The sequence below is a fragment of the Bos mutus genome, chromosome 15, assembly GCF_027580195.1.
Source record: "Bos mutus isolate GX-2022 chromosome 15, NWIPB_WYAK_1.1, whole genome shotgun sequence".
Taxonomy (NCBI): domain Eukaryota; kingdom Metazoa; phylum Chordata; class Mammalia; order Artiodactyla; family Bovidae; genus Bos; species Bos mutus.
Window position 1 is genome coordinate 43,626,247 of NC_091631.1, and position 24,123 is coordinate 43,650,369.

General features: G+C 35.8%; 1 protein-coding gene across 32 annotated transcripts in view; it reads right to left on the bottom strand.

Annotated features, from left to right (window-relative positions):
• SOX6 (SRY-box transcription factor 6) overlaps window positions 1-24,123 on the bottom strand; it is a 719,303-nt gene that overhangs the window by 370,240 nt on the left and 324,940 nt on the right. For all 32 annotated transcript variants that reach the window (XM_070384013.1, XM_070383997.1, XM_070384007.1 and 29 more), the window contains one exon: window positions 15,637-15,844. In XM_070384013.1, coding sequence (XP_070240114.1) covers window positions 15,637-15,844 — 208 coding nt within the window. The remainder of the gene's footprint in view (window positions 1-15,636; window positions 15,845-24,123) is intronic.

The window sequence follows — 24,123 nt, forward strand, 5'->3', positions numbered from 1 at the left end:
AATTTTCAGTAAATAAGCAGTGGACACAAATCGTTATCCTTACTTACAGCTGCCCCACTCTAATAGTGCTTTTACAAGTGAGGTGACTATTCAGTCTAATGCAATCCTCTCAGTGCTGGAAAGACATTTTCATTCATTACCACGGTCACAAGCACTTAAAGCACTTTTAAGCCCTGTTGCAAAACAGCAGGAATGGCAGAGCAAGCAGGGCTAACGAAAACTAAAGTTCATCACCAAAGAAACCTGAGGCTGTTCACCTAAGCAACTAGGAAATTCACTTATGCCCCAGCCACCTCAACACTTTTAGCTCTACAGGTCTAACAAGAACACAAGATTTTCTTTGGCAATTAAAATGTTAACCTTCTTAAAGCCCAAACACTGTGGGCTTCATTTTTGGATTAAACTTGGTTCATCATCTGTTAAGCACCCTCAGATAAGGGTCATAAGCTATGACCTGAGTGTTCTACCTGTGATCAAGGTACAAAACTGAACTAAAATCTAAATCCAGATGAATACATTTGAAACCACACAATAAATTTTCTTCTTTCCCCTATCAGCTTCTTTTCTTTAACTACAGCCCCTAACACCATCACCCTAACTAGTCACTAAACCACTAAAGCGGTCCTGAAAATTTCATTTTTCTTCATGATATCACAGTATTTTATTTTCCAGCTAATTGGAGATACAAACTTAAATGAAATAAGATTTAAAGAAAGAGCAACAAAAGTGAGAAGGTAATATCTACACTCCTTGACATACATAACCCATGATTTGTACTTTCACCCTACTTCTCAATAAAATCAATGTATCCATTATTTTATGACTTGTTAGACAATTCTTGATTGTAAGGATGTCTGAAAATATGCTGCTTGGTTGCAAGACGATTTCATGGTAACTATTATACAGTTTGGAATTCAGGACAGTATAGCATAGTACAGTACAGGACAATGTAGTATAGGTCATTCCATAGTGTCAGTCTTTTGTCTGCAACAGGAGCACCAGGCAAGCTTGTTAAAACATAGGTAGCTGGGCCACATCCCAGGGTTTCTGATTCAGTAGCTAAGACAAGCTCCCGGTAACAATTGCACTACTGACTATCTGAACCACTGGGCTACAAGATTAATCAACTTTACCTGAACAGGTAAAACACACATGACCCATACTGGCCTACAGTCACTCCTCCTCTTTTACAGAAGGGAATGATAGATTATAGAGCTTCCACTACGTAGCAATCATGATGCCACCTGAAAGCAAAGATGACTAATCACAGTGGGTTCTCTATAGGGAGACTAAACCCATCACAATGATAAAAAGGGAGTATCTCTCCTAATCTCCAGGACAGTCAGTGCTACAACTGCCTGCCAGGTTTATCCACCTTCACAGAATGCCAAAACTCAGTATGTCTAAACCCAGACCTTCTCATCTATCTCAAGTCACCATCATAATAATCTCACCATTGATCAAGTATCTTGATCTCTACCAAGATACTTCAATTGTTTTGACTCTCTCACCAACTTCAAACCTCACATATGTATAGTTTATACATATATATACACATACACATATATGCATGCATGATAAATTGCTTCACTTGTGCCCAACTCCTTGTGACCCTGTGGACTAGAGCCCACCAGGCTCCTCTGTCCATGGGATTCTCCAGGCAAGAACACTGGAGTGGGTTGCCATACCCTCCTCCAGGGGAATCTTCCCTACCCAGGGATTGAACCTGCATCTCTTACGTCTCCTGCACTGGCAGGCAGGTTATTTACCACTAGCACCACCTGGGAAGCCTTATATATACAGGTTGATTCTTCCTCCCTATCCCCTGCCACTGCCTTAGTTGTTTAGACTCTTATCAATACATGCGTATCTCATTAAAATACCCCACTAACAGATTTTCCTGCATTTGGCTTTGCCTCTTTCCAACTGACAGTCAAAATGCTACCAAAGCTACCTTTCTAACAATTATGTCACTCACCCTCCTACTTTAAGTAGCTCTCAACTCTTCTCTACTACCCAAAAGATAAAATTCACACTCTTTAAAATAGCTTCAATCCGTTTTTTAAGTCATATCTCCCATCCTAACTACACCAATCTTCCTGAATTCACCACACTCACAGGTTTAATCATGTCATTGAAACCTTATACATGCCATTCTATGTGGGACTCTATTATATCACTTGTTCACTATGAATACCTTATAATTAATCAAAATCCAGCTCAAATACCTGTAAATCCCTTCTTAAATCTTCTAGACAAAATGATAGTTCCCTCTTCTGTACTCCAGCATTTTATAACTCTACTACTCTAGTACAGCACTTAACTATAATATTATTACTTTATGTACACGTGTTTCTTCCACTAAACTGAGAGCTACTAGAAACCAATAACTATTCTTCTTCTCCTCCTCCTCTTTCTCCACTTTTACCTCTCCTCACCCCCTACATTAACAGATGGAAGAGCTTAATAAATGCTAATGATACATGCAACAACTTGGGTAAATCTCCAGGGAATTATACTGTTTGTTTGTTTTTTTAATGCCAATTCAAAAAAAAAAAAAAGCTACTGCATTTATATACTAAAAGCTACTCCATTTATATAACATATTTGAAATGACAAAATGCTAGAAATGAAGGATATTTAAATGGCTGGCAGGAATTTGGTATAGAGGGTAAGAGGTGTTGGAGTACAAGAGAGGTGGGTATGGTTCTATAAGAGCAACACAAGTGATCCTCGTGGTGTTGGAACTATTCAGTATCTTGATTGTGGTAGTGAATACATGTACCTCTCTAGGTATTTACAGGTGACAAAACCGTGGAGAACCTCATACACACATGCACACACAAGTGAATACAATTAAAACTGGAAAAAAAATGAATAAGATCAGGGTACTATATCAATGTTAATAACCTGGTTGTGACAGTATGTGGCAGTTTTGCAAAATGTTATCACTGGAGGAAATAAAGTATACACTGGACCTTTGTATATTATTCCTTACAACTGCATGTGAATCTATCTCAATAAAAATCTCAATTTAGAAATTAGCAAACATAGATTTATAATCTATTCATAAATGGAGTGGCATATGGGTTTTTTTTAGCTTTACTGAGGTATAACTGACAAAGTTGTAAGATATTTAAAGTATACAATGTGATGATTTGATATACAGATTCATTGAGAAAGGATTCTCCCCACTGAGTTCATTAACACATCCACCCATTATCTCATCTATTTAAATTCTACTCTGCTAAGATTTGCTAATCTTAGAAATTTTCAATTATAAAATATTGTCAAATATAGTCGCCATGTTATACATTATATACTCACTCTTACTCATCTTATAACTGAAAGTCTACACCCTTTCACCAACCTCACCTTGTCTCCCCTATCCACCCCAGAGGCTAACTACTTTTTTACTTCCTGTGTCTATTAGTTTGACATTTTTTTAAGACTCCACAAATTTTAGACAAAGATAAAGTCATGAGGGCTAAAGACATCAGTAGAAGACAAGATACGATCTGGATTTTATGTAAAGCAAAACAGATACGTGGAAAACTTAGATAAGCAGAGGGGAGACAGAAGGGTAGGGATAATGGTTGAGCATGAAGTATGTCGGACTAAATAACTAATCCAACTTAACAGTGCTGACTCTTTCAATAATAAAGTTTTGTCATGAGACTGTTTCATCTTCAAGTTTCTTAATCAGAATCAGTTGCTCTGAGTAAGAAATGCCCAAATTACTCACGTTAAAGCAAAAAGACAAAGCACAGCTGATGTGGAAGACAATGAATAAGTATTTTTAAAAATTAAGCTAGGAAAAAAAAATTCAAAGCAGCTAGTCTCCAATGGGTACCAAGGACACACCTAATTTCTGAGGCTAATACTGACTCCTCAGAAAGTAAACAGTGGAGTAGCTACCAACAGTGAGATACAGACAAAAGTTTTTACTATTGTTTGAAATAAATAGGGCATATCTAAGAAATTTATTCCAAAGAAAGGAAGGAAGAAAGAAAGACTAAAAAGTAAAGACAATTTTTAAAAAGCCAATATGTATAGATCTAAAGGAAAATAATTCTATATACAGGGAAAAGCAAGTGCAAAGGAATTAAGACATCCCTGAGGAAAAAGAAAATGGAGTGGTCTGAGGGCAAAAAGTAATAATGAGTTTTGAAAGCCAGACTACAATATTTGAATTTTAAGCAATGAATTTTATTCCAAGCATAATAGAGATTGATGATCACTGGCCAGATATCAATGCTCCAATGCCAGTACAATGCTAAAACCATCTTAATATCAAATAAAACCAGGAAGACATGAAAGGGGCATAATTAAAAGTAACTGAAGTTAAATACTGAAGTAACTGAGTTTGCCTGGAAGTGACACAAGAATTTCTCTTTTTAGTGAGAAGGGGGGTTAAGAGTTAAATTAAAATTACTAGTGGAGAAACAAAAATAATACATGAGTTTTTGTGTACATGAGTTTGGTGACAATGGTATTTATAAGCAAACAATATTAATTTTTTGCTGTCCTCTGTACTCCAAAATGACACTGTCACGCTATATATACCATCAAACATTATCAAGATCAAAGAATAGTTTTTAGAACTTTGTACATTAGGTACATTAGGCAGTTTTCCCCAGTCTCCTTTCCCCACCTGAAAACAAAGGGAGATTGCTCCAAAACAACACATTGCTTTTGCGTTAATTCTTAAATTTCCCATCTCTCCCATGCCTGTGACAGGAGCAAGAAGTATAAGATTAGAGGTATTTCTGAAGGATCTGCTATGAAATTCCAGGGTAAGCTAAGTTCCACTGCATTTTGGTGCAGAATGGAATCCCAGCGCTCACAGTTTATTAGCCACCCTAAAAGCTACATGTTGATTATAGTTTGCCTTCATTCAAAAATCACACATTAGTAGCAAAGTAAGTCTACCACTGTTACCACTAGTGCCTTGAAAATAATTCAATACTCTGTCACATTTTTCATAGCTATTCTTCATCTTATCTCCATTTATTTTAACCACCCATTTGTATTTACTGATTTAAATTCACTACATGAGAGCAACTGGGGAAGTCCACAGGCCTCTAACTTCTGCCTCCTTCCTAATGCTAGGGGATGACCTATATTTTGTGACTCATGTGTGTGAACTTGTCCGGCCTCTCAGTGTTGGCTCCTCAGTTATACTTAAACCCTCAAGACATAAATTAATAAAGTTATGATATCTAAGTGTCACAGTTATTCAGCATTAAAACCATAACCTCATATGGCTAATAACTATGGCCATGAATTCCCTCTAAGGCCCAAATCCCCTTACTAACAGCTCTGCCAAAAGGTAGAATCATTGGCCTTTAGCTTCTTCTGGATCATGCCACACTACTAACCTCACCCTCCATTTGCCAACCTCTCAAACCATGTACAGAACTTTCTGAGCCAATTATCCATGGCTTTGTCTATAAGTACCTTCCCTGGACAATGACTTTTTCAGACATCAAAACTGGATGGCAGCTTTTATCTCTATCTTTATAAAAAATCAGAAAAAAAAAAAAGACTGGAAATAGTAAAGGACAATTTCAGTTAACAGAAAAAGAATCATGATATTGGTTCAGATGACTCTTTTACTGTGAAAACAATTTGAAAAAGAAAATTACTGATAGTGGCTGCTGAAATTCAGATCCAAACTCTAATAAAAGAAAATCAAAGCAGCACAGAATTTTAGAATGTGGCCTTTAATGCTCAACCAATATTTTCATTTTCTAAATTAAAAAACTAATGCTAAGACAAATTAACTAATTAAATAATTATTAGGTATTACTCAGAAGGTTACCATAGTCAAGCAAGAATGCACATCAAATTCAGACTAATCTGAATCAGAAAGGATTCCCATACAAAACATTTTAAGAAAAAGTGAAGATTTCCAGTTAAGAAGCCAACTGTTGAGATAGAAAAATATGTCTTTTCCAATATGAATGGCTAGAACAGTGGCAATAATCAAGAGTTTGCTGGTTAATTATGAATTTGAAGCAGATATTTAAGAAAAAATTAATGTGAACCTGATAAGGTTAGAGATTAGGAATTACTTTAATTCAAAAATCACACAGAGCTAGAAACATCAGGAAAAGGAATCAAATGGGAAAGAAAATGTATTTCCTAACAAACCTAGTAATCATAGTCCAGAGGGAGGATGACAATACACTGGTGCTCATACTTAAAAGAAGGACTGAAGACATTCTATTAAGAAACAACAAAAAGAAAAAGAAAAAGACGAATTGCAGTGAAGAGTCCATCAAAGGCTCTTACATGTGTCTGAAAAGCTCAGCAATAAAAGGAAGCCTGGGCTAGATGTTTTGAGGAAGGTGGAACCAAAGGTATAGACAGTTAAGGCTTTCGGGAATTATAACACACACACACACACTGAAGCTCCAATTTCTTTGTGTACTGTTTTCCAACAGAGTAGAAAGAATAATACAAACTTGTCAACAGCAGCTCCACTCCTGGGAATATACCCCAGGAAGAAGCTCAAGCACGTGTGTATCACAAGATAGGTACAAGGATGTTCACCTCTCATTGTTTGCACTAGCAGCAAACTGGAAATCATCCAAATGTCCACAGACGGTAAACAGGAGAGTACACTTCTCTATAGCATTCTGTGGGACAGCATGTGGAATATCATACAAGGGTGAAAATGAACTAGAGCTGCACAGAACCAAATTGATCTTGAAATATAACTGTGAGTATAAAAATAAGTCATAGAAGGTTACAGTGTAATACCATTTTTATAAAGTTCTGAAACAAAGCTAAATTACATATTATTTAGGAACATATATAAAACTGCTTGAAAACAAAAAAAGACAAGATTCTAAACACAAAGTTCTGGCAGTAGTTACATCTATGTAGAAAACACAGGGATTGAATAGATAAAGAAAACATCAAACTGAATGATGAATTTACAAGTGTTTGTTTTATGTTTATGCCTTATAATATATATAATCAAATATTACATAATAAACACAGATTTAAGTTTGTCACTTCCTTTTCTATTCATTTTTTCTTTGGATTTTACACATATATTATGCAAGAAAAATGTATAGATTTTAAAACTGCTCCCTATTCTTTTGAGAATAATTCCAGAATAAGGCTATCTAACAAATTTTCAGTTGAAAAAAAAATGCTAATGATCCACTTTGACTTCACCAGTTCAAAATTCATATGAGACCATGACTCAATTTCATCAAACCATGGAGAGGAAGTTGCATTCTCTTAACAAAATGCCAAGGAACACCTTCTTGCTTCCCAGGTCAGGAAGAAGAAAAATCAGAAGCAACTGACCGCATCTGTTCTTAACATTCATAGAGAAAAAAATTTAAGAAAAGAATTTTTAAGTCTGAGGAGATAGAAATGGGCCAAGAAATTTGAAGTATCTTTTCAAGGCAGAGACACACAAAATGAAGTTGAGAAAAGAATTCAACCAACTAGGATACAGCCAATATTGAAAGTGGGAGTTGAAAAACAACAGCAAATTGAAACAAATATTTGCCCAGAATGTCTGGGTTCACAGGATTCAGGCTAATTACATACTTCATAAAGATATGTGAGGATGACCAGTTTTTGAAGAATTAGAAAGCAAATATACTTAACACAAAAACACAAGAAGCATTATTCTTTTCCACAATTCAATATGAAACAGTAGTTTCAGTTCCTCATTTTGATCCCTAATTGTACAATACTTGCAGAAATGTATATTTAAATTATTTGGTACTAGATTAGTATTTGCTATGCATACAATACAAAATCTTTAAAATAGGATCGAGGACCCAAACATTATAAGAGTGTAAAGCTACACTTTAAAGAGAAGAAAAAGTGAATGAAAATGAAGTTATATCAGCATTGCTCTGAATATCTGATTGCTTCTTCACCCAGAGTAGGAGTGATCTTGGGTAACTTCAGCACTTAAATAACCTGTAATTTCCAACTTACTTAAAATAATAATTCTGGGGACTTCATAATAAATACTTAATGTGTTTTTATGCAAAAGTCCAAAACCTTCTCCCATAAATGAAAAATATAAAGAAAGATTTGGATCTTGGTATTCTAAATATTTCACCAATATAACCTTCAATTAGAACAGTGGCAAAAACCTAAAGGAGATCAGTCCTGGGTGTTCATTGGAAGGACTGATGTTGAAGCTGAAACTCCAATACTTTGGCCACCTGATGTGAAGAGCTGACTCATTGGAAAAGACCCTGATGCTGGGAAAGATTGAAGGCAGGAGGAGAAGGGGATGACAGAGGATGAGATGGTTGGATGGCATCAGCAACTCAATGGACATGGGTTTGGGTGAACTCTGGCAGTTGGTGATGGACAGGGAGGCTTGGTGTGCTGCGGTTTATGGGTGGCAAAGAGTCAGACACGACTGAGCGACTGAACTGAACTGAACTGAAAAACCTAATATCCATAAAATTTGCTTTAAAAGATTCTTTTAATGCTCTAGCATGGTATGAATGTTAAACTTTTATATTTTTTAGCATGGGCTTTTAACAGATTTTTTTTCTTTAACAGGAACACAGTACTTTTAACTGGGTATTATCTGAAAACCTCATCCAAGTCTTTACCAGCTCTCTCACTGACAACACCATATTCCACATATTTCTCAGCAGGGAAGATTGGCTTCCAGCGGGGAAACTTTAGTATCAGCTTTTCCAAAAAGCCTGAAAGGAGAGTTAAGCTGAATTGCTCTTCCAGAAAATAAGTACGTCATTGCTGCCAAATGTTAAATCCCCTCACACCATGGGACATTTCCTATGGTTCTGTCTGTGGTACAGGATAAGACTCCTAAAATATTTCTCTTTAAAAAACGTTCTTCAAATGACATCAGTAATAGTAGTTATAATAGCAATAGTAATCATAATTATAGTTATATAAGCTATGTTTTTATATATATATATATATGTGTGTGTGTATATATATATATATATATATAGCATCAAATTCTGACACAACCCTGAAAGGTAGATACCATTTATCCAGTTTTACAGATGAGGGAACTGAAGCACAAAAGGATAAAATTATTTGCCTAAGACTAGAAAATAAAGTTGGCTACATTTATTGAGCACTTACTATGCACTGGTAATGCTCTAAATGTTTTAGTTGCATTAACTAAATCTTTTTCTTTTCATGATAGCTCTATAACTATGTCCAATATTTGGCTGAGAAAACACAGAGGGGTGCCCAATGTCATCCAACTGGCAAATGCTAAACTGAGGCTGAGACAGCCTAGATCCAGAGTCCACACTCAATCAGTATACTATACTACCTTGCTAAATATTAGAACTTACATTCAAACCCAGATCTAGCTCACTCAAAAAACATATGACTTTCAAAAATGAGTTTTCCCATTGTTTAAACTATATCACACTCCTCTTTTAGTACAGCAAAAGCTATTGACATCAGATAAGCAATACATACCAACATATATGCTTACTAAATATAATTCAGTGAAAATATATGTAGAAATCCAAATTATTGTTTAGAGATGTGAATAATGATAATAATCCATCAGATACATAAACACGTGTTCATTCTTGTGCTGGGCAACAGCTGCATAATCCATTGGAAAGCCTATCCCACCAGGAATCCAAAGCTCAAATGCTCCTGCCCTTTCTCCACATAAACAGTCAAATGAATCCACATACTTTCATTATTATCATATCTTGAAGCACAATTTCACTGGACAAATACTCTAATTTCTGACCAGCATACATTCTATGACATTGTACCTAAACCCTGCATATTTCCCTTTAAGCTTATGGCCTCTATCAAATATAGCACATTTATTCTAATATTTTTAACTGCAAGTTTCATCACTCCCTCTTGATCACAATAATTACCACCTAAAATATAAGTCTCTTAAAGGAGGAAAAAGAAAGAAACTCTTATTTTGTGAGAGCTGTTTATATCCCTTTCTCTGCAATCTCACATGACTCCAGGACCTGTCCCAAACCAGTTCATCCAGTCTAGGATCATATACTTAGTAGTATGATGCACGAGACATGATAGTGGCTGAAGCACTATTATTAAAGAGAGATTAAAACAGCTGTACATTATGCTGAAGCACTCACTCTTCCCTTTACAAACAGACGGTCCTGGATTACAAGCAGCACTTGACCATTTAAATCACGACAACAACCAGATTTAACCAGCTGGGCCATATTCTCCTAGGCAATGCCTGTTGACCTCCTCAGTCACAGCTGCTCAAATGAAATTCTCATTAGACAACTTATTTTCAGAAGCCAAAGGACTCTCTGATTAAATATATGTATTTAGATATAGAAGTCCTTTTTAAAGTATTCATTTTCTGACAACTGTCGCTTATGTTAGAGCCCAGCTACATTGGCAACAAGATGGGTGATACAAGGATAACTAAAATTCATCATTTAACCCCAACTGAAGGATTTTTATCTTAGAAGCATTTAAACCTGAATCTATTAATCAGTCTTTCTGCATATTATATCCACCAATATCAGCAGTTTTAAAATGTAGATTTTGATATTCATTCTATCCATCCATTTTTCCATGTATCTGCACACATATCTATCTATCTACCTGCCAATGTATCTAGATATGGCAGAAAAAAAATCAGAGTTAAATTTACAAGAAAATAGAAACCTTGCCTATTTTCCCACAAATCTTACTTTCAGAGGAAGCACTTCAGACACAACACCTTGGTTCATCAGTGCTTCAGCAATCCAGTCAAATCACTGCTCTGGAGAGGATATTCCTTGAGAGAATGGCACATAAAATAGTGGACAATTATTTGGTTAATCAAAGAATCCACCTGTAAGAGAATAACTTCCCTATTATTCTTTGGAGAGTTTTTGTTTTATCATGTAGATATTGTTTTAAAATAGACCACAATAAATAAACTTTTTATAGATCAGTTCCTTTATATGAGACGAAGTGGGGGTGGAGGGTATTTAGTCTGATAGAGTCAAAACATATTCCAGGACTAGAGTGACTCAGGAAGGTCATTCATTATGTCAGTCACACAAGCTTGCCACTCATGAAGTATGGCCTTCAAACCAGGAAGTAGAAGTGAGGAAGAGGCGAGTAATGCATCTGAAAGCTTTTATATATCCCATGGGATAAGCGATGTCCCAAATAAGGAGATGGGGCTTTAAAAAGTCCAAGTCAGGCAAATATTGGTGGAGCTATTATACTTCCTTGGAACTAGAATATAATTATTATAAAATCATAAATCTATCAAAGCTTATTAATGACCTTTACTATAATTATTTTGATTCTCCCATCCTACTGTTCTGTTCCATTGCTCCAAGCAAGTAGTTAAAATTAGGAATCAAACTCAAAATAAAAAATAGGAATCCTCATTACTCCAATCTCCAAAACATTTTGCTCTACTTTTCTCATTAACTATAGTTCCATCCTACTACTCACTCTAAGCTACCTTTAAACAACTCCTCTCTATTGATACCCTCACTTTAAATGTTGAGTCCTAATAGTTCTATCTCCTATTATCTTTTCCATATGCACCCCTTTTTCCTCTCTTGTTTCTGCTGCCTTAGTTCAGGCCCTCATTATCTCTAGCCTGAAACAATTTCTTTAATGTCTCTCTGTACTCCCATACATCCAACACAGTGCTGCCAGATTAACTTTCTTGGAGGAAAGCTCTACTCCATCAATTTATTGTGCTAAAAAATAGTCAATAGTTCCCCCATAACCTTCAGTATAAAGTTCAAATTTCTAAGCCAAGAATTAAAGGGCCTCTGTGATGCACAGAACCAACTTTTTCAGTTTTACACTGCATATGCATCTTCATATACTTTAAAGTAGAACTCGAACTCTCTGCTGTTTTAAAGCGCTCTGCCTGTTCCTTTTGACTGAAATGTCCCTCCCCTCCATTTCTGCCTGTATACTTTCTTTCATTCTCCAACCAGTTACGACCCACTTTTCCTAGAGAACCTTTCCATGGTTTCCTAGGCAGGCACAATCTATATTGTAAACTCCTATAACATTTTATCTACATAGCACTCATGGAACTTTAAACGACATATTAAACAACACTGAATTAGAGTTCATTTTGTCTGTGTTTTATACCTTTTACTAGAATATAAACTCTCTAAGTTTAGAGACCTCTGCTTTACTCATGATAGGTATGCAATATCATGTAGCATAGTGGTTCTTCACCTAGGTTCCACAGACCCCGAATTTATCCATAGCATTCAGGAAGTCTGCAAATTTGGATGGAAAAAAGATATTTTTCACCAATATTTTTAACTGAAAATGTGATTTCTTTAAATTATCAAAGCAGGCAACAAATAATAAATTCATAGTATCTGTGAGATTATAATCAATAGAATAATAATATATAGATTACATTGTACTTGAAGATTATCTCAAAATACCTTTTATGCTTATCACATATATTTTTAGTCCTTCCACTAGATCTTGTGTTTAATCCATTAGTAAAATAGTACTTCCTGCCATATCACAACATTTTTAAATTAACATTTTAATATAATTCATTTTCTCTATAATTCCATGAATTTTACTTTATGCATTTAAAATAAGGATAGACCTGTAGGCATCATCAACCCACCAAAGGGATCCACAGCCAAAAAAATAAAGCATCATGGTAAGAATCCCTCAGTTCTAATGTAGCACCTTGCATAATAAGAAAAAAAACTTGTAGAAAAATAATCATGATACTATGAAGCTCTTGATTAGGGCTATTAAAAATATGCCATGAACTACAGAATACTAAATAAGCATATTTAGTTCATAAAAATTCATAGTCTTGGAAGAAAAAGACCAATCACCTCTCCTCTACAATAACCTTTAAAGATAGCAATTAAGATTTCTGCATACCTCCAAAGGTAATTTATTGCCTTCCAAAGAAAGTTTTCCATACCTGGACAACTACACTGTTAGGTAGTTGGTCCTATTATAAAGTAAAATATGTGATATATAATATTTATGATAATATTACTAGTTCCTCCCATTATTCTTCTTCTTATATTACTGTATCTGTTCTCATATTGATTGTTCTCTGAGAATATTCCAATGCTTCTGAGTTCCTCTTAAAGTGTAGTAATTCTCACCTTAACACAATACTTGAGATGCATTCTCTTGAGCAAGATGTTTAGTGAGACTGGGGCCTCTTGAATCTTACATACTGTATTTCTAGGTATGTAATTACAAACATTAATTCTGTAATGCTGACTAGGATAGCACTGTCAATTTTTTGGCAATATTCACCATCCTGACTCCATTGCTCTATCACCTAAAACTCATACGTGGGTTTTTTTTTTTAATCGTGTGTCTGCTATTTAAATTTTCTCCAGTAATTACTTGTGCAGATAGGAATTTTGGTCACAGCCTCTGGACTTGACAGTAACATCTATTAAATTTTATCTTGATGAGTTAAAGTTTATATTTTGGGTTTGTCAAAAACTTTCAAGTTTTTGTTTCTTTCATACAGTATATTCAGCATTTCTCCTAGATTTTTGGAATCTGTGGGTTTGATGAGCACAGTTTTTATCATTTCATATTTGTACTTAGTGGACTATATATGTTGATATGCACTAAAAATGTCTGAATTTCTGATACCTAAAATATATGTACTTTAGAAAACAAAGTTCTGTAATGTACGTAAAAAACATTCTTTAATAATAGGAATATAATGATAAAGGACTCTTGAATGAGAGGTCTCATACTGAAAGTGCCACTCTTAAATCAAATCTATAACACACAGTAATGAAGAGGAAAAATAAACTAATCATTGCTTGCAAGAGAAGAATGAGTTTAAATTCCTAACAGTCTAGACCATTCCCCCTAAAAAATCATCACAAATCAACTTCTTTATTTTTACATAACAGAACCCTCTAAAGTATGTTGAAAAGTACTTTCTTATAGAATTAAAACCATCTTTTTGATGAATCACAAAAGTAATCAAGCAATCTCATTTATTCAGAGTTTATTGACCTGGCAACCTCAGTTATTCTAGAACATAGGCACAAATGAGAAGTATAAAGTCTGAAGAGCCAAGAGTCAGTACAGAGTCTATGAACTGAAGAGTATGTATATTGCCCAGAATCTCTCATAAACTCACCCAGAAACGTGCATTCATATTTTAAATAGTGTCTAGAGTGTTATGATCATCTAATTAAATAACTGAAAGATAAAGATAAGAGGGAAATTAGAAATTATTTACAACTAAGTAAGAAGTTATAGCCTGAAATCTGATATTAAAGAAAGAGAAACCAACACACACACACACACACACACACGTGCACACACACGCGTGCCAAAAAGGATATCTAAATCAAGCACACATAGGAACTCCAAAGTTTCATAATTGCAGAAAAATAACTGTAAAGCAACTGTCCTAATCATCTCAAAGATCTCTGGGGGCATCATTACATTAGAGCATGGTAAAGTAATTGACATTTATGATACAACAATCATCACAATACCTCAAATGACCCATATTAATTATTATAGTTAATTCTCAAAATGTTTAAGAAGTCAGGTTACTACCATACAAAATTTTAAATTTTGAGATTGAGGGAGATTGAAAAATTTACCCAGGGTCACACAATTGTTAGACAGGAATTGGAGTTTATAGTCTACTGCCTCATGACCCTGAGTCATCAAAAAAATTTACATTTTGTACCATATAATCTAGTTAGTAAGCCTGGGAAACGTAATACATTTCAGAAACTTCCATCAAGATTGCTGATGTTGTGGACAGGTAACAAAAGTTAATCTGAAATTCTTAAATTTTTGAGCCTTTTATGGAATAAAATTAAGTTACATGAAAAATTCCCTTATATCAAATCCCCATTTCCCTACAGTACCACAGAGGTTTAAATTTAACTTACATATAAGTAGTGATTCAGAGCCATTAATTACTCTATATTTTAAAGTCTAAAATCTGTACATAAAAAATGAAAGAACATACACAGGATAGCAATCACTTAGAGTTGATTAATTTAAGCATATTATTAGAGAGTCTCCTTTCATTTACTTTTTAGGACCTAGGTTAACCTAAGTGGACTCTTGTAGAGAGAGGAGAGAAGGTGGATGTCTCAGTAGATGTCATGTGTCAAAGAATTCTCTCCTTGAACACTGTTTTAACAATATTAGAAACCCTCAACTCTCAATTCTACAACATTTGAAAGTAAAATAATAATATTTAGAAGTTTGTAATATTTGTAAAAATAAGGATAAATACATTAGGCTTTTTTTCTTTTTAAACAGTTGATATTTTCATAATAAAATACTATCCATTAAAAGGAAATATGGGAGGAAAAAATGAAAAACAGTGTTGCAGCTGAGAAAATACCTATACTACCTTTTTCCAGAGCAAGGCTTAAAGTCAGTTTAAAACCTTGATTTGTTATTATAAGAATCAAGTAAAATGCACAGAGTTGTAGAAAAATGGAACTATCTGCCTAACACTTCTAATGGATCACAATCTGCCATCACCATGGTAACCTCTGAATAACTTTTTCCTTGCTAGTGCCAATTATGCACTTCTCTGGCCCTTGAAATCCCACTCATTTTTTTTTTTAAGCTGGAATCTTTAAAAGAATAAAGCCCAACAGTTAAGTCCACACATACCCTCTTGTTCAGTCCGAGTCATTTCCTCAAGCTTCTTCTGTTTCAGTGTGTCCACCACATCGGCAAGGCTCCCTTTGCGGCGTTCTGGGGTTCCAAAAGTAACACTGGTCATTATCTCGCGGTCCCGACTCCCTTCGTCAGGCTTATGTGGTGAGGTAGAGGTATTTCGGAAGGAATATAGGGAACATAACTTATTATTCTCTGACTCCTAGAAAAAAAATAAAATAAAAATCATTAGAACCTGTTTCTTTGTATATCACTGGAGAAAAATATCAAAACAGAATGACAGTATATGAAGCTGAGATGGACAAATAAAATACATTAATTATCTCTGTTTTAAAAAAAATACCAAACATTATAGAAATAATTATCAAAGGAACTGACCTGAAATTACAGATTCAAACGGTTTTCTTTTTTAATTAAAAAACAGTAAAAGTGGTATAAAGATTTAATTTTAAAATGAACACTTCAGCTTCTTACTCATTTATACCCTTCATTTAAGATAGTTCAGATTTAATTATTAATTATAAGAATGGTAAAGCTTTTCTTTTAATTGACACTTACATTAGCAAACCTCTTCCCACAGCTTAAAAAACATATACAACAACAACAAAAATTCATTATCCCTAAATTTAGAAATAATAGAGAAATTGGCTCCATTATTAATTGTTTACCAGAGAATATATAAAATATCTAAATCAATGCCAAAAAGTTAGGCAACCTGAATATTTCTGCGTACTGTGTTTTGAGAAAAAATTGTTTTCTTTCTTCTTCTACATAGTTGGATGGCATCACCGACTCAATGGACATGAGTTTGAGCAAGCTCCGGGAGATGGCAAAGGACAGGGAAGTCTGGTGTGCTGCAGTCCGAGGGGCAGCAAAGAGTTGGCGACTGAGCGACTGAACACCAAATACATCTGTCAAAGTTACAGAAACCTTTTCTATTCCTTATCCTTACCACTGACACTTTAGCACATAGTCACACACATTTCTCATGTGGCACTTAAAAATGATTTGTTTTTACATTTTTTTTTAAACAAGAGGACTAGTTTGTTATAGAAACGCACAAGAATTATCTCATATTACAGAGAAGCTGGCTAACTGGTCAGATAGTTAGGTCCCTCTTAAAAAGGCAAATCTTAGATGGAAAATAATAAACACCTAAAAGTTTATAAAAGGAAAATGCACTTGTAGCTCTGAGAGCTACAAATCAGAACTGAGAGCTTGAAGCACCTATTATTGGCCATAGCCCACTAGTAGTCTTGCATTCACCTTGTCTGTATGTGTATGGGAACTTTCTCTCCTGATAAAAAATTTGTATGAAATAAATAAAGCATCTAGACTTTATGATTCTTGTCAGTTTAAAAATCTTAATTGCTCCTATATCTCTACCCTTCTTCACACACACACACACACAAAGCCCAGTAGGCATCAAGAGCTAGAGGAAGAGCATGGGACAAAAGCTGGAGTTAAAAAAAAAAGGTACAGAATTAATCACTGGCAGGAAAGGGAGTGAAAAGGAAAATGGGATTATAGAAATACATTTCCATATAATAAGATAACTATACTCAATAAATGCTAGGTATTTAGGTATTATTGTCATTGCATATAAGGAAGGAATAAACTTATTTCCACAGCTATTGGTAGCATATAATGAGGTAACATCCATAAAGTAACTAGGCACAGATCTGAACCTAAAGCAGGTGGTGCTTAGTAAATAGCAGGTACCATATTCTGAGGGAAGAAACAGGTCTAAGGATGGAGCCAAGGAAGTTCTTCCCCCTCTGGACCTAAGTAATTGCTTAGTAAAAAAAAAAATATGTCCTGAACTAAATTGAGTATTGTAAAGTCTGTGAATATACTAAAGACCACTGAATTGTACACATTTAAATAAGGAAATTGTGTAGTATGCGTATTATATCTCAATAAAGCTGCTCTAAATTACTATGAGACAAATCTTAATTTTTTCCACTATTGCACTGCTAAAAGCACCTAGCACAGAGCAGATGTTCATTACATTTACACTGAAATATGCTGAAAAGGATAAAACTAATGTGCAGGAGAGCGCCTCTTTACATTGTTCCCAGATCTTTTCTTTCCCAGGAAATACATTGTATTTAATGCTTACAATAACCATGGAGTGATGCAGAGGAACCCTTTCTTTTAGATGTCAGTCATGGTTAGTACACAGCTCCTTGGAGTGCCCAGTTCACTCTCAACTTTGTGAAAACAAACACTCAAGAGATTTTCTGGGCTTCCCTGGTGGCTCAGATGGTAAAGATCTGCCCACAATGCAGGAGACCTGGGGTTCAATCCCTGGGTTGAGAAGATCCCCTGGAGGAGGGCGTGAAAACCCACTCCAGTATTCTTGCTTGGAGAATCCCCATGGACAGAGGACCCTGGTGGGCTGCAGTCTATGGGGTCGCAAGGAGTCGGACACAACTGAGAGACTGAGCACATATGTTTGCCAAAGCCAATTTCAGCTCTTAATAGTGCCCCTAGTAGAAATGTTACCAAGGCTTTTTGGAATCAATAATCATCACTTGATAAACTATGCTTCAATCACTTTCATTTCTCATATTACTGCTTATAAATAAGAAACAAACTCTCTCTCACCCTAAGGGGTTGAAGATCAACTCAAAACAACAGTTACATGGAAGTGGTTACCTACACATGACTCACCACTGACCATAATGAAGAGGATTTTTCCCGTCACTCCCAAGTTGAAAGGTACTAGCAGTGTCTCGTCAGCCTGAGCAACAGTAGTCCTTAGAGAATTTAGGTTGCATACACTACCATTTTTTCTCTCAGAACTAATTCCAGTCTAATTTACTCATGTCACTTACTTGTTGGATAGGCTATGTTCCTTGTTTTTAACTCATGAGAATGTAGTCACCATCATCCACCACAGTCAACAAAGATGGGTTCCCTCACCAATGACCCATATTGTCCTGAGCCCCATAATCTGTGCAATGTAGCTCAACACTGCCAAGAAGAAGATAATAAGAAGCTAGAAAGTCATGTTTTCTCCAAGAAAGCAACAACAACTACTTACAACATGGCACAAAGGCACCAACACCAGCAGAAGATGAAATCATAAATTACTTCAGTTGTGTAAGTTATCTTACACTATCTTTAGGAACAAAGAAAAGGGGCAAAATCGACTGTTTATGGTCTTTAATTTTTAATTTTCTAAAACTTAAAACATTCCTCTCATGAATGAAGGCCTATAGTCAATTCATCAGAATAAAAGGGCACATGAATCCAAACACTTTCAAAGAAGAGATTTGTTGTTGCTGTCACTGTTTTAGTCACTAAGTCTTGTCTGACTCTTTTATGGCCCCATGGACTGTAGCTTTCCAGGATCCTCTGTTCATGGAATTTTCCAGGCAAGAACACTGGAGTGGGTTGCCATTTCCTTCTCCAGGGGATCTTCCTGAGCCAGGGTCGAACCCATGCCTCCTGCATTGGCAGGTGGCTTCTTTATCATTGAGCCACCTCAGAAGCCCAGTGAAGAGCTTACTGTTAGATAAGAAGGCAACATTGGGCTTCCCAGGTGGAACGGTGGCAAAGAATCTGCCTGCAAATGCAGGCGACGTGGGTTAGATCTCTGGGTCAGGAAGATCCCCTGGAAAGGGAAATGGCAACCTGCTCCAGTATTCTTGCCTGGAAAATTCCATGAATAGAGGAGTCTGGCAGGTTACAGTTTATGGGGTCACAAAGATACATGACTGAGCATGCATGTACAAAAGGCAAAAACGACAAATCAGAAAAAGAAACTTGACAAAGGATCTCTAATTTGTGTTCTAGGGAGGTAGGTAACTTTTAAGTAAGTTTTCTCATAGGAAAAAAAAAAAAAAAAAAGGTCAACCTATTCTTTAATTTCCTATAAATGAAATAGGTCCTATGAACTACCAACTGAGACAAGATTCCCAATGACCACATCTATCAAGTTTTGATGCATGTTACTGCAGCACAGCTTATTTGTTTAAAGCAGTTCTTCTCAAACTTTTACAGTCTTCCCTGGCAAGTATGTGAAAATACAGACTCCCTTACCTCCTGCCATACCCCCAAAGAGTGGTGCCCAGGAATATGAAATGTAATAAACATCCCAGGTGATTCTGATGCACAGGTCCTCTCATTCTGATGCAGCCTACTTTCAGAAACACTGATTCCCTACAGAAGGCAATGAAATGAATGTGCTTTGCCTTAATGTTACAATGTGGATATGATTACGAACATTTTTAAGAAGCCTGGTTAGTTGTAATTTTAAAAAATAACATAAAGGAGATTACTTCTCTTCTTTTGATCTTTCATATGAAAACAACCAATGTATAACATGGCTAAACACATGAACATCACAAAAAGAAGAGTGTACAGGGCACTGAGTAAGTATTAGCTCATTCAAAGAAAACTTACGTTTGTTTTCTCTTAGCCCCTAACCTTACTGCCCTCACCAAACAGTGAATAAAATTTCAAAATATTATTTAAAAGGAACCTAGTACCAATACAAGGACTAAAGCAGTGTTGGTTCAGATTATCTAAAGCATTTCACTGGAAATTAATTAAACACAGTACAAAAATTATATGTAGATGACTAAAAAAGTATACAGTAGTATTAAAATAGTTATTAGGCAAAGTTTCTAGAAAATATGAGCAATTTTCACAAATTAAGAATACGTAAAGATATTTTCATATATGAAGGGATAGAGAAGTCAATATTAAAAACAAAATGTGTGAAGTGATGGATGTTAAGTAAACTTATTTTGGCATGTTAGTGAGAAACACCAATATATTTTTTAAGAAAAAATTATGTACAGAAGACAGAATTTCCAACAAAATGTTAATGGTCCTGCGTCTTGGAATAATGTGCTGTGCTCAGTCATGTCCAACTCTGTGACTTGACAGAGTGTAGCCCTCCAGGCTCCTCTGTCCATGGGATTTTCCCAGCAAGAATATTAGAAGAGGTTGCCATTTCCTCCTCTGGGGATCTTCCCAACCCAGGGACTGAAGCTGCATCTCCTGCACTGCAGGTGTATTCTTTACCGCTGAGCCACTGGGGAAGTCCCTTGAAATAATAGGTAGTTTTATATTTTCTTTTTGAAATTACATATATTTTGAAAATGTTCTATCATCAATAAGACTTTTAATTAGAAAACAAATATTATTAATATGTTCAAGGTTGAACATGAATAACAAAAAATGTTGTAGAAATAATTTATTTACAAAGGAGGAGGCACCAAACGGAGAAAAAGATATTGTATTTAGTATAACTTCAATCTTGTTACATGCATGCATAAGGATAAACGTGGTCACAAAAAAAAACTTGGAAGATATATACTGAAGTATTTATAGTGACTTCTAAATGGTGATAACATTATTGGTAATTTTTCTTTCTTTTTGCTTATCTGTGTTTTATCATTAATGAATATATTGCTTATGCAATAAAGAAGAACAATATCATTTTATAAAGAGATGCTTAGAGGAAATATAAAAGGAATTTAAGAGAATAGAGTTTGGCCATCTTGAAGATGTCTATAGAGTTAGTACATTATAGTTTCCCAGTATTGAAACCAGAAAAAGCAATCAAGCTTTCTTTTTGGGCATTTCTGCAGCCGAGGGCTCTTAAATAGTATTTTCTAATAACTAATTATTTAAAAGGGAATCCCTAATCAACTAAAATCTAGATTCCTCATGATTATCAACCACGGTTTCCTGTTTGCCCTCAAAAGATACACAAAATCAATCTATATCCTGTTCCATGTTAAAGTTGTTCAAAATATCTTAAAGGAGAAATTAAGCAAATAGTCCTTTTTTTAGATGAAACTCCTTCAGTTTCAACACCTATTTCCCATTTGACATGGTTTCCTGACCCTTCATCACTCTCCTCTGATATACTCCAGTCTCTAGATGTTATTCTAAAAATGTGTTGCCAAGGACTGTGTACTGAATTTCCACATCTTTGTTTTTAGCAAGAAGAAAAGTAACAGTCAGAAGGTTATGTGGTTTTCCCCATGTCACACAGGTAGGACTGGCAGAGCTGAATTCTACATGTAGGCTTTCTGACACCCAATTCAGTGATTTTCCATTCCACAAAACTATACTAAAATCACTCTCAAGAGTAAAAGATGCCATAACTTCAGTAACACCTACCTTCTAAATCCTTTCTTGCCTTACATTTTCAGACATGAGCTTTACATACTTTTGAGACAGGAATTCCAGTTATTAACCCAAATTCCAAAATTTCCAAGATACCCCACCTTAGTTATCTATAACTAAGGTATAAAAATGATCCTAAAACTTAATGCTTAAAACAACAATAATGATTTATTAACTTTAATGATTTCTATGGGTCAGGAATTCAGGAGAATCTGGGCTGGGTGGTTCTGTCTCAAGGTCTGTCGTGAGGTTGACATTAAGTTAGTGGCTAAGACTGTAAGCTCAAAGGCTTCTTATTCACAAAGTGAACACTTTAAGAGCTTGGGGTTGGAAGCTGGGGTTCCTTGGACCTCTTCCTCTATGTGATCTCTCCACATGATCTTTTCAGCATATTGGCCTCAGAATAGCTGGACTTCTTACATGGTAGTTCAGGCCTCCCAAAGGTGTATGTCCTCAAAAGAGCCAGAATAAAATTATATCACTGTTTCTAACCTAGTTTGTGAAGTCATGCCCTATAACTGTCAATGCAATCTATTCAACAGTAAGTCACCATGGCTGATCCACAGTCAAGAGGATGGAAGTTAGACTATGCCTTTTCATAGAATGGAGTTATAATATCCTCAAATAGCTGATGTGAGAAATGAATAATGAAAAAAGCACGTAGGGAAGTATCTATCATCTAAGTACTCAGTAAATGATACCTACTCTTATTATTGATAAAAAACAAACAAACAAAAAAAGAAATGTCCTTTGTCCAATTATCTTTGGTTTCAATTTTTAATTCTGAAAATAGTCACGATAATCACTGGTACCAGTTTAGGTTTTTATTTATACTCATTAAACTAAGTGGAATAATAAATATGGAACTGTTACTCTCTTTAATATCAATGCTCAAAATCACCTTCTTTATGAAGTCATCCTTAATTAATTCCACTAAGATCTGGTCCCTCACAAAGCTCCAATAACCTCAACATTTGTAATTAGCTTTATCTAGGGATCAATTCCCACTAAACCTAACTGCATATGGATTATATCCACTCTGTCCAAGAGCAGCTACTCTATGTGTGTGCATGTGCTCAGTCACTTCAGTCATGTTGGACTGTTTGTGACTCCATGGACTGTAGCTTGCCAGGCTCCTCTGTCTGTGGGATTTTCCAGGCAAGAATACTGGAGTGGGTTGCCATGCCCTCATCCAGGGGATCTTCCTGACCCTGGGCCTGAACTCATGGCTCCTGCATCTCCTGCATTGCAGACAGGTTCTTTACTGCTGAGCTATTGGGGAAGTCCCAGCTACAGTATTTTTTTGTTGTTCAGTAGCTAAGCCATGTCCCATTCTTAGCGACCCCATGAGCTGGAGTATGCCAGCTTCCCTGTCCTTCACCATCTCCTGGAGTTTGCTCAAATTCATGTCCATTGAGTTAGACATGCCATCCAATCATTTCATCCTCTGCCATCCCCTTCTCCTCTTGCTTTCCATCTTACCCAGCATCACGGTCTTTTCCAATGAATCAGCTCTTTGCACCAGGTAATTTTTGTTGTTCAGTAGCTAAGCCATGTCCCATTCTTAGTGACCCCATGAGCTGGAGTATGCCAGCTTCCCTGTCCTTCACCATCTCCTGGAGTTTGCTCAAATTCATGTCCATTGAGTTAGACATGCCATCCAATCATTTCATCCTCTGCCATCCCCTTCTCCTCTTGCCTTCCATCTTACCCAGCATCACGGTCTTTTCCAATGAATCAGCTCTTTGCACCAGGTAATCAAAGAACTGGAGCTTCAGCTTCAGCATCAGTTCTTCCAATGAATATTCAGGGTTGATTTCCTTTAGGATTGACTGGTTTGATATCCTCGCTGTCCAAGGGACTCTCAACAGTCTTCTCCAGCACCACAGTTTGACAACATCAATTCTTCAGCACTCAGCCTTCTTTTTGGTCCAATTCTCATATCCATACGTGACTACTGGAAAAACGATAGCTTTGACTATATGTGGACCTTAGTTGGCAACGTGATGTTTCTGCTTTTTAATATGTTGTCTAGATTTGTCATAGCTTGTCTTCCAAGAAGCAAGCATCTTTTAATTTCATGGCTGCAGTCACCTTCCACAGTGATTTTGGAGCCCAAGAAAATAAAATCTGTCACTGTTTCCACTTTTTTCCCATCTACTTGCCATGAAGTGATGGGACCTGCAGGCATGATCTTAACTTCTTGAATGTTGAGTTTCAAGCCAGGTTTTTCATTCTCCTGTTTCACTCTTATCAAGAGGCTCTTTAGTTCCTCTTCACTTTCTGCCATTAGAGTGGTATCATCTGCATATCTGAGGTTGTTGATAT